Here is a 20097-nt window from a genome sequence, read left to right as displayed (position 1 = left end):
ATGTAAAGATATCAATTTGGGACAGCTATCTCGAAGTGACCCACCCCAGCTGTCTGGCACCTGGATGGACACATCATGTGTCAGCCACAAAAGACCTCCAGTATTACAATTAATGACAGACAGAGGGGGCCTTTGCCTTCAATCTATCATGGCTGTCATGTTATAGATGGAGAGACACCTGTTTTCAGATCACTGGAGAAGGGGTTGTGAGTGGGAGTCCTGTTTCCTCTTCTATTCCTATAAAGGGTGTGATAAATTATGGTATGCTGACTACAGTGGAGCATAGGCAAACTGAGGCGGTTAGGGGCCTGAAGGGGGATGTACCTATATCAAATCTCATCAGTGACTCTCTCATTCTATATAAAACACTGAGTAGGAATGATACTCAACAGCATACACAAATATTCATAATGATAATGCAGGCTCAAAAAACAGCAGCATACTAACTTCAGAACAGCCATAGTATCCAACCACCCTCTTTCCCACAAAAGGGCATCTCTCCAACATTTCTCAGCAAGTTTCAGAGGGGTGGCAAAGTTAGTCTGTAACTGGAAAAAGTTAAGAAACAACTAATAGTCTTGCAGCACCTTAGATACTAACAAAAGATGTAGATGGTATGAGCTTTCATGGGCACAACCCACTTCTTCAGATGAATAAAATGATAAAAATGGAGTTTTTAAAGGTCCAATTTCTCAGCAAGACCTGCCTGTATTTCTCACTTTGTCCACCACCTTGGATATACAGAATCTTGCAACCAGATAGAGACTGTTCCATGATTAACCCTTTTCTTGCATACCTTGCGCGCAAAAGCTCTCCCACCGCCCCTCAGATTAACTCTTTTGTCCTAGTTCCAAAGCAGATTGTATTTGGGGATGACAGGCCCATTATCGCCCTCAGACGTATGCACACGCACACACGACCCACATTGGGTGCTCCCTGCTCTGTGTGGAACTGTTCATAACATTTTATTCCCACTTCCAAAAATAAGATTTCTTTTGTCAAGATTAGCCTCCTACACATCCAGAGAGAGAGTAGCTGTAACGAAAGGCTTACTATGCTAGTAAGTACAGCTATTTTAGCATGCCTTTTCCCACTTCCCAGTCATTAACTCCTTCACAGAACCAGCCAGTTTTCACCCTCCACTTTCTCTCTTCCTCCCCAACTCTTACGACATTCCTGTTTCACAGCAACAGTCACAAATTTGTGGTTAACACCCTGGGTACATGTTCCAGACCTGAAGAGGTGCTCTGCATAAGCTCAAAAGCATGTTTTTCACCAACAGAAATTAGTCCAATAAAAGATATTACCTACCTACACTGTGTGTGTCATACTCTGGGACCAACACATTACAACAGCACTGAATATAACGAATTTGTGGGGACAGAAGAGTCTAAAAGGCTTAGAAAATGAGAATGACTTTCTGGAGTGGAAGGAGGAAACTTTGCACTCCTACCCTTGGCTTTTCTGCACATGCATTCTGTAGTAGACAGATCCAGCTCTGGAGTCTTGAATGATTTCCACTGTAACATCTGGCACTTGCTATGCACTGGGTGCCCTCTTCCGGCAAAGCATAGATACAGCCACACAGATCAACTATCTCCTCCCACGTGGCACACAGCAGGCAGGCCCTTCATTGGTTCTTGTCAGTAGCATTTTCAAGAAACGTAATGACATCAATCTCATATACAGGCAGAGGTGATGCCTCCTCCAAAATCCTTTCTTTTGTGCTGGCTACTGTGTGGATCATGTCAGAACTGAGACTTTAGGACTGAAAGTGAATTCTCTACTGCTGTGAGATGTTGCAGCAAATAGTTTAAAAAAATGTTGCAGTCAGCTACGAGGTGGTTTCAGTGATGTGTGCAGATATTTATAGATATCCAGAGGAAGTTTGTACAGTGTCTTTGGCTCTTTCAGGATCAAAATTGTTAAATAAATGTAAGATACTCAAGTGTTGGGTTTTTTTCAGTTCAGAAGGTATCAAACAATAGAATTACAGACAAAAGCAGAGAGCTGACAACTTCCCTTTTCCATGGAGTTTTACTCCCCTTACTGAGTAGCATGCTAAATATTCCTAAGAAAAAATATCCCTACACAAGACAGACATTAAGTTTACACATTTTTAGTTCTGACCCCATGAGCCTTAGTCTGACCCCTTGTCCGGCTAGACTTCCCTGTTCTCAATTTGAACTCAGTACTCCTATTCTGACCCCCATATTCCTCAACCTTGTTGTTTACAGTGGGGTTTACACTAGGAATAATGAGCTCAAACCGAGAGCAGGGAAATCTAGGCTGAATACTAGCTTTCTGACAGTGAGATTTATAAGCCCAGTTTACCAATGGGTAGAGTGGTGGTCCCACTGTTTGGAACATGCAAAGCTGTGCTGGAGAGAATACTCACACATTGGCATGGAAACGAGCTGGATGGCCCAATGTAGGTTCATGGCTGGGGTGACGGTTGGGATTGATGTGAATCCTGCTAGTACCCCCAGAGGGGTCTCCTCTGCACAATTCCAAGTCCAAGGGTAGGTGATACTGGAGGCAAAGAGGTGGGTCCCATCTTCCCTCTTCTCCTTCTACCCTCATCCATGCAGCAGCACCTGCATTAAGATCCTCAGCACATGCAACACCATGTGCCTTTAGTGTACGGCTGGCTCTTCCCTATAGTTTCTTTCCCTAAGGAATATTTGACCCTTACTTTTTTCTTCCAAAACTTCATGATTTATGTTGCTTTTAACTCCTTCCAATCTGTCAATACTTCACTGGTGCTGAGTAGAAAGTCCTGGGCATATTAAGCGACATCTTTGTATCAGAGATGTCTCAAGTGAGTCTTTTCACCTTCCTACTCGATTAAAAGTCTTTATATATGCACCTTTAAATTAAATCCGTTTGTTATTGAGACCATGCTATATTTTAATCTACTCTTCAATATCACTCCTCAATATCTTTCAGCAGGATTGCTTCCTAGATTTCTCCCTTTGTCTAGGAGGATTTTGTTATTTTATTACATAATAACTATAGGCACACATGGTGTCAGTCAAAAATAGGTATCCCAGAAAACTCCCTGTGTAGACAAGTTCCAAAATAGGAAGTTCTTTGTTTGTACGGCACTTAGCACAATAGGGTCCTATGCCATGACTGGGGCTCCTAGGTTCTACCATGACTGACACACAAATGAGGCTATTTTCCCCACTCCCTCATGTGGACACTTTGAATCACAGAGATTGTAAGTATTGTCCTGTAAGAAAGTAATACCAATGTGGAATCCCAATTCATACTGCTACACATCCCCCCTCCTCTAAAGGGCACAGGACAACCAAGGTATAGGAAACAGACCCAGACCAAATCTGTTAGAGGGCAATGCAGAGATCAGTCTCCCACTGTTACTCCCTGCTAGAGGAGGAAGTGGAGGGGCTGTGAGGAGCCTATAAGAGCCAGGCACAGATCTGTGAATTTTTCAGTTGCCAGAAAGGGATCAAGCAGCACAAGAGACTGCCTGTTTTCAAAGCTTCTGCCAGTGATGCGTGGCTCATCCAGACTGGGTCACAACCATGAGCAGGAGCGAGCAAACACAAACATTTATGGCTAAATTGCTCAGGAAACCTAATATACATTTAAAAAAATAAGAACGCAAGAGATCAGGGGCTCAGTTGGAAATTGATTAGATTAGTGGTTCCCAAAACGGGGTTCCCAAAACCCCTAGACGTCTATCCCTTGAACTATGTCAAAACAGCAAACTCTTCTGCTGCATGGATGGCACAATTATGTTCTGAAAATAAAGTTCTCTGCACAGCAGGGCCTTGCATATCCTGTGCACGAGAGGTCAAGCTGGCAGGGGCATTCCCAGTAACACTAGAAATGGCACAGCGAAAAAAGGTTGGGAACCACTGGATTAGATAACCTCCAGGAAAAAAGTTAACATCAGATCAAAAGGGCAGAGAAACTGAAAGTTGTTACAAGCAGTTACCATATGCAGCCAACCATACTGCCTTGGACTATATTCTGCACTCACAAGAAAAATAAGGTCAGGCCTAGCAAGAATTTGGATGGGAAACCAGCAAGGGAAATGGCATGAAGTAGCAGTTGTCATGTGATAGATGGTACTTTCAGTACGATGATAGAACTCTGTATTCCTGGAGGTGTAATCTTTTAAATGAGGTTTCAGACTAATATTCTGAACCCTAGCTCTTTATGACAGCTGAAGATCACTTTTGTGGCCCAGTTCCAATGAATGCAATTATATTCTGCCTGCAGACCATGGCACACAGCAATGCTACTCAGCTGTCTGGAACAAAATGAGGCAGAGCAACATGTTCAATTGACACTGGGGAAAGGGCAAACTTCACCCCAAAAGTGGCTGAAGCAAATCACAGACATGGTTTATAAAGCACTTCGGCATGAAAAGCACTAGAGAAATACAGCACAGGGCAAGTCACTGGCATAGCTATAAGGGTACGTCTACACTTGCACCCTAGTTCGAACATTTTTTTGAGGAGTAACGTTAGTTCGAACCAAGGAGTTTGATTCGAACTAATGCGGCCCCGAGCGCACTTCCTGGTTCAAATCAGCTGGTGATCAGAATAGCACGCAAGCGAGATTATGCTAATGAAGCGCGGGATAGTTAAATCCCCACTTCATTAGCAATTTCGGTCACCTACATTTGCATCCCCAGTTTGAACCAGCGTGCAAGTGTAGACATACCCTAACAGAATTACTATTTTGAGGTAATGGGAATAATTCAGAGTAATTAATTCTAGAATAAAGTCACATTTATTCCAGAACAAAATATCCACATGGGGGAGTTATTCCACTATAGTAAGGAAGTTCAATTTCCTTGTGTAGACATGCTATAATATCTAAGAGCTGGCTTGGCAGGAGACACAAAATGAGCTCTGGAAGTCTCAGTTCAGTGCCTAAGGGGCAGGTAGTCACATCACAGAAACCTCCACCACAACTGGTTCCTTTTGTTAGCAGGCTCAGTAGAGGGGAAACTAGCACATACAGAATGAATTCCCTTCACCCATCCAGGTGGTCCCCCTTCACATCAACAAGGAGACACAACCACAGAGGAAGTCTGTATTGCTGCTACCTGTGCTATCCTTTTGTGGACTAGGTGACTTTGGTGTCTTTAGATGACTGCACCAGTCACCCAAAGAACAAACGTACAATTACTAGAAAAGCTTGCAGTCCTGCCCACCATGATCCCCAACCTCACCGCCACAGCTCAAACACAGCCCCTAATATAAGCGTTTCCTTTTCCCCTTCAAACAAATAAAGCTCTCACCAATCCTGTGCCCTGGTGGATGGGCCACAAACACTCACCAACTCTTGTTGCTCCCATTGTTTCAAGCATAAGTGACTGCTCAGGCAGGAAAAGCCTGAAGCAGGACACTGGGAGCCCACTGGAGCGGCCCAGAGAGTTGGCCATCGTAAGTCAGACTGTAATATACTTGGCTGGTATTACTGAGATTGCAACAAATATGGCTTCCATAGAAATCCCCATTTCAATTTATTCCTCTACAAAGCAATTTAGCATCTACAAAGCTAAAAAGAGTTAAATATATGGAGAAGATTTAGGATACACACTGTACCACAGAGCTAAGTAACCCCACATTGCATCAGTGGGTATGTCTACACTGCAATATAAGCCCATGCTTGAGCCCGGCTAACTCCCCTTGAATTTACACTGCATTGTGCTAATCCAGGGTCTGAGCTCAAGTCAAGTCAGGATGCAGGATCCAAACCCTATTTCTTTGCAGTGTAGCCGCAGTTCCACTTGACATACATGCTGGGAGTCAACTAGGGATGTGAACGACTATTCAACTATCTGATAAACAAATGCTTATCAGACAATCGACAAGCTAGTTGACTAGTCACTTCCCCCTCCTTTGCCGCCGCTATCAGAAAAAGGCAGCAAGGGCGGGGAGAAAAGGGGTGCTTCAGAAGACCCTGGGCTCCACATAGCGCTGCCACTTTGAAATGCCACATGCAGACTGGTGCCAGCTGGGGATTCCCAGCTAGTCCCGGGCTGCATGCAGCATTTCAAAATGGCAGCACCATGGGGAAGCCTGGGGCCAGCTGGGAGTCCCCTCAAAGCGGCAGAGTCCCCAGCTGACCCAATGAGGCTCCATGAGGCACGACCGCTTTGAAATGCCATGGGGAGCACAAAGCCAGTGGGGAACTGCTTGAGTCTCTTGCTGGCCCTGTGCTCCCCACAGCACTTTTGCCTTTGATGTGTAGCAACAGCCCTGAGGCTGTTGCTACACTTCAAAGGCAGAGGTGTCCTATCGACTAATCAAATAGTCAATGCAAATTACGTTGACTATTTGATTAGCCAATTAATCGATATTTAACATCTCTAGAGTCAACCAGCAGTAATTCACAATTTCATAGGACAACTTCCTTAATTCTCTCTAACCCAACGACCTGCAATCCACTGTGCTGAAGACACAAGCATGCTCACATACGCACCTTAGCAAACTGCAGCAGCTCAAGTCACTAACACAGGGGTGGGGAACCTCAGGGGTCAGTTGCAGCCCCTGGCTTGCCTGGATCCAGCCCCCAAGGCTCAGGGCTCCCCCCCCCAGCATTGGGGAGCCTGCGCCTACTGTGGGACTGGAGCACACAAAATCTACTAGCCTGTGCCCCATTAGGCTCTGGTGTGCAAGGGGAATGTGGATAGTATCTTTCTCCTCAGTCAGGGGTCATATCAGTTAGGGGTTTTTTTGTTTTGTTTTTGCTTTTCACTTGTGTGCAGCCCCTCCCCCAATTGATTTTTCAGTAGGTCAACAGCCCCTGACCCCAAAAATGTTCCCCACTCCTGCTGTAACCCATTCAGTTCTGAGCACCGATCTGCAAACACACTATCAAAGAGCCTCCTGGATTTTCAATGGAGAGTGAACCAATCAAACCATGTACAAAGCAAGTAGCTTCCTGATAACATGAGACGAGGGGGACTTTTTCCACAGTGAACCAAGTTCCTAGGGCCACGTTAGGGGAAGGGGAGGGTTGCTAAGGACTCTGGGATATAGCTACTTTGACTCAGGTCTGCACATTGCCAGAGGTCTGGGTTCAAGCATAATGGAAAAAAATTCTTAACTTCGGGGAACAAACACAATGTAAGTGCTTACGCCCAGGGTCCCCCAACACAGGTAGGTTGACTTGAATCCCACTAACCCTGGGCTTACATTGCAGCATATACATACCCACTGAGGCCCTCAACAGTTTTATGGAAGGGAGGAGACAAATCTGAAATAGTAAAAAATGTTTGCATAAGGTTTATCCACTAGATGGTGTAAGAACTACACAATAAAATGTTTACAGACATTAGTTGCCCAGTTCAAAGGTGTGAAAAAAGCATACAGGAAGCTATGGAAGAAAGGTTGAGTTATCCCTGAGCACTTTTACCCAGAAAGTAAAATTCAGTTTGCCATTTCTGCTAAAAAAAAAAAATGACTTGGTAAAAAAACAGCACAGTTTTTAGAGAGACATAAACATGATGTCCCAAAAAAGTTAATCATAATGGGTTGTTCACTTTCAGTTCTTTGGGTACGATGCAGCTTTTAAACAGTAAGGCCTAGCTACATAAAGGTATTTAGGCACCTAACTCCCTAACTTACACACCACTCAGAGCTACAAAACTCTTGCCTGGCTGCTGTTGAAGCCTACAGACACCCAAACTCTCTTTGCACCTAAGGTCTTGAAGTAAAAGATCACTATTACAACACCTATGCCCCTCTGTGGAGCCAAGCCTACATCATCTGTTCAAATCCAGCTCCCAGTCAGAAGTGTGGGGAGAAATCGCATTAAACAGACCAACTTGCTGCTTTTGCATCTCAGAATTACTTTAGCATGGAGCCTGAATTACTAAACATGGTCTCCCTCACCCTGCACTGCAAAGAACCAGGTGATAGATTGCACAAAGCCATCTCTATAACACCAGACCCAGCCTGAGGCTACCAAAGGACTTTGCTCTCTGCTGGGATCAGATTAGAGGCCTCCAATCAGATTAGCTAAAAGCCTTAAAATCTCATTAGTGAAAGCCAGGTCTGAATTTCATCTGCCTCAAAGCCAAAAGTGAGACTAAGAAAAAACCCTAACAGATCAAGTAATAATGAGGAGCAAAAATGTAAGGAAAATCATTTTACAGAGAAGTATACTAAAGTGAAAACATGATGGTTAAAAAGTGAGGTTGCTTGTCCTACCAGGAAATTTCCACAAAATAACTTAACTATCTTGAGTACAGTCCCAGACAGACTGCAAAGAGCTACAAAAAGATCTCTCAAAACGAGAGGACTGGGCAACAAAATGACAGATGAAATTTAATGCTGATAAACACAAAGTAACATGCATTGGCAAACAGAATCCCAATTATACATACGAAACGATGGGGTCTAAATTAGCTGTTACCATGCTTAGAGTCACTGTGGACAGTTCACTGAAAATATCCACTCAGTGTGCAGCGGCTGTTAAAAAACCGAATAGACTGTTGGGAATTATTAAGAAAGCAATAGATAAGATAGAAAATATAATATTGCTTCTATGTAAATCCATGGTAAGCCCACATCAATACTGAGTGCAGATGTGATCACCCCATCTCAAAAAAGATACATTGGAATTGGAAATGGACAACAAAATGATTCAGGATTTGGAATAGTTTCTGGATGAGGAGAGATTAACATTGGAGCTTTTCAGTTTGAGGCGAGATTAACATTGGGGCTTTTCTGTTTGGAAAAAAGAGAACTGTGAGGGGATATGACTGAGGTCTATAAAATCATGACTCGTGTACAGAAAGTAGATAAGGAATTGCTATTCATTGCTCCTCATAACACAAGAGCTATGGGTCACCAAATGAAATTAATAGGCATCAGGTTTAAAACAACCACAGTAAGTTTGCGAAATGCACAGTCAACCTGTGGAACTCTTTGCCAGAGAATGTAGTGTCACCATGACTATTATGAGGTTTAAAAAAAAAAAAAAGCAGCGGCTCTAGATAAGTTCATAACCATTGATGGACCCTATCCTCTATTAGCCATGATGGGCAAGATCGTGTCCCTAGCCTCTGTTTTTCAGAAGCTGGGAATGGTGACAGGGGATGGATCACTTGATGATTGCCTATTCTGTTCATTCCCTCTGGGGCACCCTGCATTGGCTACTGGCGGAAGACAGGATACTGGACTAGATGGACCTAGTATGGTCAGTCTTATGTTTTTATACGCATTAATAGTTGACCTTTGTGGAGAGGCTGCACTGCATAGAGTTGAAAGCACATCTGCAGTCTGTTCCACTGGTCCTGAGCCCACCTGCAGTGTCCTCCCACCTGAAGTGTGTAGCCCCTTAATTCGAACTAGTGGGAGGCTAGCCCTCCCCAGGTTTCCCTGGTGGCCACTCTGGCCAACACCAGGGAAACTCTATGCCCCCCTCCCGGCCCCGGTGCCCGTGCCAGGTGCAAGCCTGCCAGCACCCAGCCAGCAGACCCTGCACCTGGCACAGCACAGAGCCACCCACCCGATGTCCCCCAGCCCACCCCCTCTTCCCGGGACCAGGCTGGCGGCTCCCGGGAGCTTGTCCTGGACCGCAAGAGGTGGGCACCTTCCTGGGCTAGTGCGGACATCGTGGACCTCGTCCACGATCTCCGCACTAGGCACAGGAAAGTGGCCGTCTAGGGCAGGAGAGCTGCCAGCCTGGCCACCCAGGAGCAGGTGTGCATGAAAATCAAGGGGGTCCACTGAGACCCCCGACCCTGAGCCCTGAGCTTACAATGGCCGTCCTGGGTCAGACCAAAGGTCCATCTAGCCCAGTAGCCTGTCTGCCGACAGCGGCCAACCCTAGGGAACCTGGAGGGGATGGACCGAAGACAGTGACCAAGCCATTTGTCTCATGCCATCCCTCTCCAGTCTTCCACAAACTTTGGGCAGGGACACCACTCCTACCCCCTGGCTAAGACTACTCCATGGACCCAACCTCCATGACTTGATCTCACTTCCCTTTCAACTCTGTTCTAGTTGTAGCCTTCACAGCCTCCTGCAGCAAGGAGTTCTACAGGTTAACTATTTGCTTTGGGAAGAACAACTTTCTCTTACTAGTTTCAAGCCTGCTACCCATTCCTTTCCTTTGGTGTCCTCTAGTCCTTCTTTATGGGAACTCATGAAGAACTTTTCTGTATGCACCCTCTCCACCCAACCCCTGCCTTTAGAGACCTCTATCCTGTCCCCGCTCCATCTCCTCTTTTCTAAGCTGAACAGTCCCAGTCTCTGTAGCCTCTCTTCATATGGGACCTGTTCCCAACCCCTGATCATGTTAGTTGCCCTCCCCTCTCCCAGCCTCTCTCTTCCCCTCTCCCACCTCCTTTTCCCAGTCTCCCCCAGTTTTGTTCAATAAAGACAGAGTCAATGTTGGAAGAAACGTTATCTTTATTTTGTACATCAAGAAAAGGGGCTAGGGAAGGGTAAGAGGAAGGAGGTGAGGGAGGAATGGGGTACGAGCCCCCGATGGGGAGGACTGGGCTGGCTCTGCGGGCTTCTGGGGGTGGAAGCTCTCCTGCAGCCCCCCGATTGCCCCCTCTCCCCAGATGGCAGCCTGCGGCAAGTGCAGCTGGGCTGATGGCCGAGTGGTGTGATGTGCCCAGTGTGGGTACTCCGGGCAATCCAAGCCAGGACTGCTTTGCAAGCGGGGCACCCCTTAGAACTGTCTGTCCAGGGTGGGGGTCGGGACCCTTTAAACGCAGCCCTCGGCTAGCCTGAGACAGCATCTCCACGCTCTAAGTCCTCCTCTGATGCCCTGCCGGCACTGCTTCCGGCCATCCTTAAGCCCTGTTCAGGGTCCACTCAATGTGGACTTGCTAGTTCAAATTAGCAAAACGCTAATTCGAACTAGTTTTTAGTTCTAGACGCGTTAGTTCGAATTAGCTTAGTTCGAATTAACTAATTCGAACTAAGTTAGTTCGAATTAGCGCTGTAGTGTAGACGTACCCATGAAGACCAAAGACTAGAGTTTCATAGTTGCCAATGTCCTGGTATAGACCCACCAATTTCTCCTCCCAAGCAGCTGCCAGACTTATTCTGGGCCTAAGCTATGAGGAATTCTAGCTCCTTTGGCTGACAGTTCTTGAGAAAGATCTTTGATTTGAGTCTGAATATTTATTCAATAAGTCATTTTAATTTGTTGCATGATTGATTTTCTGTCACTCACCTTATAAACAAAGCCAACCACCATGAAACCTACTACATTTGGCTAATATATTCAATGCTATGTTTCCATTATGATCACCCTTATATTTTCCCTTCCCCCCTCCCTTGTATTCTATACCCACCAGTCCCACCTTAACCTTATTTAGATTATAAACATATAGAGCAGACACACTCTTTCTACATTTGCACAGTGACTAGTTCAATGGATCTCCCTCTTAACTGGGGCCTCTGGGAGCTACTGTCTTTTAAGCAAAATAATAATGCATTTAAGAGATGGTTTAGAATTCCAGGGCCCCCACTAGGAAAGTGTGTACAACAGGGCATGTGCATGCCTAGATTGGATGTTTCAGTCAAATCCTTGTGAGGTCATTACAAATGCCATATTTTTATCTTTGTCTCCCATTGCAGTCCCAGGCGTTTGGGTGCAAAGCGAGGGAGAACATTCAAGAGATTGTTCATATAGTGTCCCAGTTGCTCTCCGGAGGGCCCTGAATGGCAGGAGTTGGAAGACGGATGGAGACAGCTGAGATCAGATGAGTACCAATGCAAGTGTTCTCAGACCCACATACCGCCAGAAGAAGAGTTACATGATTGATGGCAGTGCCAGTACTCTGAACTGCCACATCTGCTATTTAATGGTAGGGCCAAGAGTGTTATAACTCTGCACTGGCAAAACTAACTTAACCAACATAGCTTCAACACTTATTTGCTGTCTATAAAATCTCTACAATAGTGTAGAGAAACTCAGTGTATGATTCAGTGGTGGCAAGGCTTGCAATTGTACTTGCTCCGATTAAGGGTCTTACAAGTTAAAACAAGGCATACTGGTGGCTACAGTGCCAAACTACAGTTAGACAAGGCTTTTCTTTCTGCCAGGTACTTGGGAATCCCCTAGCTGTGCCTGCGTAGCTAGTATGAATGGACCACCTTTTTCCCCACAGCATTTTGTGCAGTAGGAAATGAAAGACTCTACACTGCACCACAGGCTCTGGTGCCCCTCACCCTCATGGATCCACTGTGGAAGAATGTTCCAAATTCCCCAGGAATACACAGATACAAACAGTTCTGCAGTGTTGAATGCATGGATATAAGCTCCGCTAACCCATGACTTGGTGTCCCAACAACAGAGTTTGGGAGGTTGTGTTTGTTTAGGGGAGGGTTAAGATGCACACATAATTGCACTTCTACTGTGCAAATGCCCATACTCCTTGCTTAGGTCCCTCACAAATTTCTAGACATTTCAATTCTTTAGTTAAAATCAAGGTTTCAGACAAGATTCAGGACTTCCTGAACCATGTTGACCCATAAGCTACAAGGGATAGAGGGTGATAAATAGCCTCACAATGAAAAAATAAAAAGAATTTATGATGGTCTTCTGGCCTGCTCTTCACAGACTCATTAGCTTGCATTTCTCACCTTCTATACAGTGGGAAGGAGATGATGTGATGGCGATAATGAACTGAACATCATCTTTATTTGGCTGGTGTCTGGGTCCTGAGGACTCAAAAAGCATTAAGAAAAATTCGTAAGAGCTAGAAGCAACCCATACTGGGCCACAGCTGGCAGGAATGGTGTCTGTAACCTCCGGTTGTCAGAAGCTGGGAATGAGCAACAGGGTAGGGATCACCAGATGGTTACCTGTTCTGCTCACTCCCTTTGGGGCATCTGGTATTGGCCACTGTTGGCAGACAGGATACTAAGCTATATGGACCTTTGGTCTGACCCAATATGGCCGTTGTTGTGTTTTTTATTCCCTGTTATAGCAGCACTGCAAGTGAGGAGACCTCTCAGACAACAACTGTGCTGCATCTCTCCTCAGCTGCTAGAGCCACAGCAATAAGAACAGAGCAAAGGATTGAGCCAAAAGCCACCACAGGCCCCGGGGCAAAGTTGGGGGCAGCAGCTCTGCGTCCCCTGAAGGGACAGGGCTGAGAGCAGCCAGCCCTCAGCATTGTCTGGATGACGGCATCTCCCCGGCCCCCTCACCCAGCCCTCAGAGCTCTGCAGAGCAGCACTCCAGCAGCAATTTAAAGGGGTCCAGAGCTCCAGCCACTGCCAGCTGGAGCCCTGGGCCTCTTTGAATCACCAGGCCCCAAGGCAACTGCCACCTTTGCTGGGCTTGGCCATTAAAATGTGTTTAATTTACTGTATACCTCCATAAGTGTTCAACCACTGAAATAAAACAGTCCCCATGCTCAAACAAAACAGTGGCAGGAAGCAGTTTGACAGATCATCTGCAAGTGCGTGCGTGCGTGCGTGCATGCGTGCACACACACACACACACACACACACACGTACATTTACTGTAATCAAACACTTACTTGATTGTCCCTCGCAGGGTATCCATGATAACCTGAGGTCAGCGGCTCATTCTGCAAGAGAAGAACAAAAAAGATAAATGCAATGGTTGTAAGGAATAGAAACAAGTGATTATAAGATGAATACAATGATTCAATGATCTGAGGGATTTGAGGGAAAAAGGCAGGTAACATCACAATCTTCTTATGACATGTTCAATTTTCTGTGTGAGTCAATGCACCTCGATACAAAATAGTCTGAAACTACATATTCCAGAATGCATGAAGAAGAGACCACAGGCATGAAATAATCATAAAGCTATTCCGACTTCCTTTCCTGTAAGATGTCTCTCACAGTTTTGGTATTTTCCACAGAACTTTTTTTTAATGTCTCTTTTTCCATTGTGGAGCTAGAATAATTACAGTGTAAACTGCTGTGAGCTGCCACACAATTAACCCAGTCTTAGAGAAAACTCTCTTCATCTAACTAAACAATGGCAGCAAAGGTGTGAAACCCCTTCCTGATAACTGTGCTACACTGTGGCATGTGAACATAATATTAGACAGTGCAGTTTAAATTCTAATCTTACTAAACCTGAGCAGTATTATCACATGAACTCCTAAAAAGAATCAATGTTCTAGCTTTTCTTTCCTCATCTCCAAATGGACTCGTTTCTCAAACTGCTTCTTATATCAGCAATCCTGTCACACTGACTTAACCGGAAGGATATGTGAGTTTTCAACATCCTCTTCATCATTGGAATTTCCTAGCCTCTCCCCTATTCTAACGACTACAGCAGAGATTAGGAGAACACAACGCTTTCATTTTTTATTCTCCGTGGAGATAGGAAGAGAATCTCTCCTGCTTGTGAATTCAAATCAGGGGAGAAATTAGCCAGATTCACCTTACCCTTGCCAAAATAGGGGGAGGCAGTAAGACGTGAATAAAACAGATATATAGGACAGCTTCAGTTTCATTCTGCTATTGCTCCCCTCTGGGGCTCACAGGGGAAGAGTTGTAGGCAGAAGTAATAAAATACTGGTAACAAGAAAGTAGCAATTCCACACTCCTACACAGAGTTAGTTTTCACATTGTTGCTAACACACTGCAGTAGGCATTGTTTAGCAAAGGGGTGTTCTGGAGTCTTAACAAGCTCTGCATGTTACCCGAGCTGTTCGTTCCTAGAGGAAAAACTAGGCAAAGCTGACCAGAACCAATTTGTTGAAAGCAAACCTGTGCCAGGACTGCTGTTTCCAGCAGTAATTGCATTATTAGAAACAGCTGGAAGTTAGATGGAGAGAATTTACAGCCTCTGACTGATGCTATTCAATTTCAAGTGTAAAGTGTCTAATGATGAGGACATTCCTGACCTAGAGAGAGCATGAGGTGGAACAATAGTCAAAAAAATGATGGTCTTTATCCAGAGAGACTGAACTCCATGACCACAACATCCATAAAGACAACTGCTTTGTGGCAGAAGATACTTTATTACTGCCAACACACCTCATGTTTATCGATATTTACCAGTAATTACTATTTTGCAATCATACTAGGAATGTTAAATATCGGTTAATTGAATAGTCGATTAACCTTATAAATTCTTATTGGTTAGTCGACTATTCTATAGTCCCCAGGGGTGGGACTGACAGCCAGTGTGCTCCGGCCCCACTCCTGGAGAACCCCCTGCCAACCTAGGTTTCTGCCTCTCTATTAGAGGCAGCAGCACAGGATGCAACATGGGACCTGTTTTGCAAGGGGAGCCAGTTTAAAAACCAGCTCCCTTCACAGACTGGCTGCCTGTTACCGAGATCGGATGGCACGGGATGGCAGCAGCCCCTGTACAGGGGGAAGGAAGGATCTGAGCTCCTGGACCCAGCATGAGCTCTGGAACAGAACCAGGCTGCCTGCCTCCTAATGCACTTTAAATGCAGAGCCGCAGCAGGGGTAAGTCCCGGACGTGGCGCAAGCTGAGCTGCTGGCCAGCCTGCTAAAAATGTACCGGTGGGGGGAGTGGGGATATGCATGTAGTCTTTAGCATTAACCTATAGGCTTTTGGTTATTGGTTAATCGACTATACTATTACATCCCTACACCACACTACATTCAATTATCCCCACTATCTACATGATGTAACTTCTACCATTGTTCCATTCTTCTATGCCAGGGGTCTCCAAACTACGGCCCGGGGGCCGGATGCGGCCCGCGAGGCCCTCTCATCCGGCCCGTGGAGACCTTTTTGGATTCAAAGGCAGAAGAAGTGAGATTGTTTCAAAACCCATTTGAAGCAGATGTGGCTAGTTGCCCAGATGAACTGCAGCTGGAAGTCATTGAGTTGCAAGCAAATGACCTCCTTAGGGACAAGTTCAAAATAGGACTGGTGGGTTTTTACCAGTTTTTGCCCAAGGAAGACTTTCCTAATGTCAAAACTTTTGCATCAAGGTACCTTTCAATCTTTGGAACAACATACCTGTGTGAACAAACATTTTCAAGAATGAAATACGTGAAGAACAATTTGAGAACAAACTTGTCCGATGATAATCTCAGGTCACTGTTGATGTTAGGGACAACAAATCTAAAGCCAGAAATGTCTGCTATTTTGGCATCCAGGAAACAATTTCACCATTCACACTAATACAGGTGTTCATGTGTAGTGTATGAATGTGTTATTAAATAATAACTGAATAAAATAATATTAAATAAATAATTAAAAACAACATCCATGTTTTGATTGTTTTTTATTTGGACCCCAAGTGTGTAGTCGGCCCCCGAACTGCTGTTTGATAGTTAATGCGGCCCTCGGGCTGAAAAGTTTGGAGACCCCTGTTCTATGCCAATATCAGAATGGTCCTGTATCTCTCTAATGACACTTGTAGATGTAAAATCATATTTCTGCTAAGGTATGTGTTTACAGTTCTCAGCACACAGTGTGAGCTAATCAGGAGGGGAATCTGAACCGTCGCAACACTCACAAGCCCAACAACTTAGCTCATTCACCAGGCCTAAATATAATGATGTTCCTAGCCAAACCACCTTCTAACTTGTCTCACAATGGTAAGGAAACCCCTGTTTTTGAGTACAAAGATTGTTCCTGGGAGAATTCTGTGCCATTATGCAAAGCAGAATTTGCTCAGAATTAATATTCTGCACAGAATTTCAAGTTTCCCCAGCATTGGGGCAGCAAAGCTGCTGGCAGCCATTAGGGCCCACTTGACTCTGCAGAGCCCAGCTCTTCACCTTACAGTAAACCAAGTGCCCAACCCAACAGGGATAAAGGGTCTGCATGCTCTGGGTGCCCAACTTTATCTTCATCCTCCTGGGGATGGGAGATGACTCAGGGCAGAGCTTTGGAGGGAAGGAGGTGTATATGTCCAGGCCAGGGGTTGACTGCAGCTAGGTTCCATGTAGCTTTTCTCAGCACCTCACAACTGGTACTGGGTTGTCCTAGGGATTTCTTTAACTCTCTACTCCTGGAGGAATCTTTTGTTGTTGTTGTTCTGTATCGTTAACATACTTGTTGACAGGGATTTTAAAATAAAATTATCAAAATCATTAACTTTGCTGTGATTATATTATGTTATTTTGACAAATAAAATATGCAGATTTTTGCAGAAGAATAGGATCTGGTCTACACACAAAGTGTGTAACTTACAGTGAAAATGTAAACCCATATAGTTAAACCAAAGGAAAAGGCTGTCTAGACAATTATTTCAGTATAAGAGTGGTTTCTTTGAGTTTAGCACAGATTGTTAACTGATGTGAGACTAAATAAAAATGAGCCACTTTTAAATTGAAATAAGTAGCAGCCACACTCCCTTTTGCACCAGTTTATCCTTATTGATTTAAAAGCAGATTCAATTATACTGGTAAATTCTCTCATTTAGACAAGCCCTTAAAATGCAGGCTAAATTGATAATCAGATTCTAAACCAGAGATGGTCAAAAAGCAACCCACAGGCCAGCACAATTTGCCAGGGTTAGCCCATGGTGAGTTGCCAGACACTTCGTTTACCTGCATGTCCACAGGTACAGCCACTTGCAGTTCCCATTGGCCATAGTTTGCCATCCCTGGCCAATGGGAGCTGCAGGAAGCAGTTGTCGGCCCACACCGCTTCCTGCAGCTCCCATGGGCTTAGAGCAGCAGATGCTCAGGCAAATAAAGAGTCTGGTGGCTCACCAGGGGCTAACCTTGGTGATTTGCTTCTGGCCCATAGGCTACTTATTGACAATCTATATTTTAAACCACTATTTCTACATCCACAGAGGGCTTTGCATTAGTGTAACTAAACTGGTCCTGATTTGCATGTAGACATATCTTGTTTATGGCACTCTCTAAGGTTAGTTTCTAGGAGGGATGTCATCAAACACTCATAGCACTCCCACATTGAAGATAAGCTGAGATTTGCGCTACAGGCAAGATGATTATTCCTGTTTCACAGTTTAATTTAATTTCCAAATTTGTCAATCCTGCTTTTAAGAAAACAACTGAAGTGGCTAGGGGTACATCTACACTTGCTCGTTAGTTCGAGCTAGGTAGGGTAATTAGGGCAAGCAGAGTTGCAAATGAAGCCCGGGATTTAAATATCCCGGGCTTCATTGGCATGTTCCCAGGCGCCGCCATTTTTAAATCCCCCTTAGTCTGAACTCCGTGCCCACGGCTACACGTGGCACGGAGTAGGTAGTTCGAATTAAAGATCCTAATTCGAACTACCGTTACTCCTCATTCCACGAGGAGTAACGGTATGGAATGGAAGAGAGGGAACCTTGACATCAGCACCCCTCAGGAGCCTCCTGCTTTCTGTGCAGGGCAGGGGAGAGGAGCTGATGTCAAGGTGCCCCATCTCCCACTCTATATACTATTTCCACAGAGCAGAGAGGGGGCACAACAGGACTTGGGATGGAGTTTGCTGGCTACTTTTGGGAGTGGTGCAGGGCAAGGACATGGGTGAGCTTGCCTTAGCCCCACTGCACCACCAACCAGGAGCCACCTGAGGTAAGCAGTGCCCAAGCCGGAGCCCACATCCCAAAACTGTACCCCAATCATGAACCCCCTCCTGCACCCAAAGTCCCTGCCTTAGCCCCAAGCACCCCTGCATCCAAACATCCTCCCAGAGCCTGCACCTAGAACCCCCTCCTGCACCCCAAGCTCAGCTCAGAACCCCTCACACTCCAAATCTCTTAATCCAAGACCAAAACCTGCATCCCAATTCTCTGCCCCAGCCTGGTGAAATTGAAGAGGGATGGGGGAGGAAGGAAGGATGGAGTGGGTCCTCGAAGAAGGGGCAAGAAGAAGACGGGACAAGGGTATTCGGGTTTGAAGTAGATCTTACCTTATACTTTAATTCAAAAAGTGATCTTGTGCTTAAAAAGGTTGGAGACCGCTGTATATAGTGGATCCCAAATTGAATTAGTACAATTTTTCACGCACACGCACACGCACACACACCCCCACACACCCCCTACTGTTTATATAGATTTCTGAATTTTTTATTCAGTCTTTGCTGATTTTTATTTTCATAGTTCCTGGAAATTAAGGGGTAGAAGTGAATTTAGAGCAGCACAGACAGCAGAAATGCAGAGGACTCCCAGCACTGATAGGAGGATTCTGGGAGGCTCCCTGCACAGCTGAAGGGACCAAGACATAGGGGCACAAGGGGAGGATGTGATCCTGGCTCAGAAGAATAAAGACACTTCCCCGCAGGATAGGATAGCAAGGAGGAGTACCAGCAGCCCTCTGTGGTCCTGAGCTCCACAGTTGGTGGCAAAGGACAGATTCCACACTCTTGCCTAGCAAGCAGCACTGTGACAGCCTGGCTGCAGAGGAAGCCGTGCACAGTTATGGGACTGGTGGCACCTGGTTCCTGCAGGTGCAAGGTATGTGGAAGACTGCAGTCCTGACAGGACAACACAGAGACCCACTTCCAGGACTGCAGAGAGATCAACAATCAGACATTCAGGAGCTGGGTGGTCTCTTTCACCTATGGGCTTGTCCTCCTCCTGCTGGCCCCGGCCAGGAGTCATTGCTCTGCCCCACCAAGACCTCCCACACATTGAGCCTGCAGGGATTAAGTGTCACAGGACTTGTGACAGTGCAGGGAGCTCTCTGCAGACCCGCTGTCACAGGAATGAGGGAGCAGGTCCATGACACACGGCTGCACTGTCACTGCACTACCACAGGGCACGTAATTCTCAATCCCTACAGGCACCACTGGGTTAGGAGCTGTTCCTGCTGGCTACTTTTTCCATCAGTTTCAATGTGTCAGCTGAAATCAGTGTTTATCATTTAAAACCAATCCTGCTGAGCCTACATTGAGTCAACATGTGACATGTGAAAATGGCAAATACGAGTCTGTGTTGTATTACAGGAATGTTGTACAGAATACATGGGAGGTAATTATACCACTCCAATTGACACTGGTGAGGCTTAGGCAGGAGCATCATTTCCAGTTTTGGGTGCCACAGTTTAGGAAAGATGTGAATAAATTGAGGAGAGTCTAGAGAAGAGGAACAAAAATAATAAAGGTTTGGAAAATCTGACCTAGGAAAAAAGGTTACAAACCCTGGGCATGTATATTCTTGAGAAAAAGATAACAGGAGACACCTGATAACAGTCTTCA

General features: G+C 45.4%; 1 protein-coding gene across 16 annotated transcripts in view; it reads right to left on the bottom strand.

Moving 5' to 3' along the window:
- Positions 1-20097, bottom strand: part of RBFOX2 (RNA binding fox-1 homolog 2) — a 273572-nt gene that overhangs the window by 193088 nt on the left and 60387 nt on the right. For all 16 annotated transcript variants that reach the window (XR_012906290.1, XM_075937907.1, XM_075937889.1 and 13 more), the window contains exon 2: positions 13508-13558. Coding sequence is in view for 15 of the 16 variants with exons in the window: in XM_075937907.1 (XP_075794022.1) it covers positions 13508-13558 (51 nt within the window). In the remaining variant the exon portion in view is untranslated. The remainder of the gene's footprint in view (positions 1-13507; positions 13559-20097) is intronic.

This window comes from Pelodiscus sinensis, chromosome 1, assembly GCF_049634645.1.
Source record: "Pelodiscus sinensis isolate JC-2024 chromosome 1, ASM4963464v1, whole genome shotgun sequence".
Taxonomy (NCBI): domain Eukaryota; kingdom Metazoa; phylum Chordata; order Testudines; family Trionychidae; genus Pelodiscus; species Pelodiscus sinensis.
This window is presented reverse-complemented; position numbering and strand designations above follow the sequence as displayed.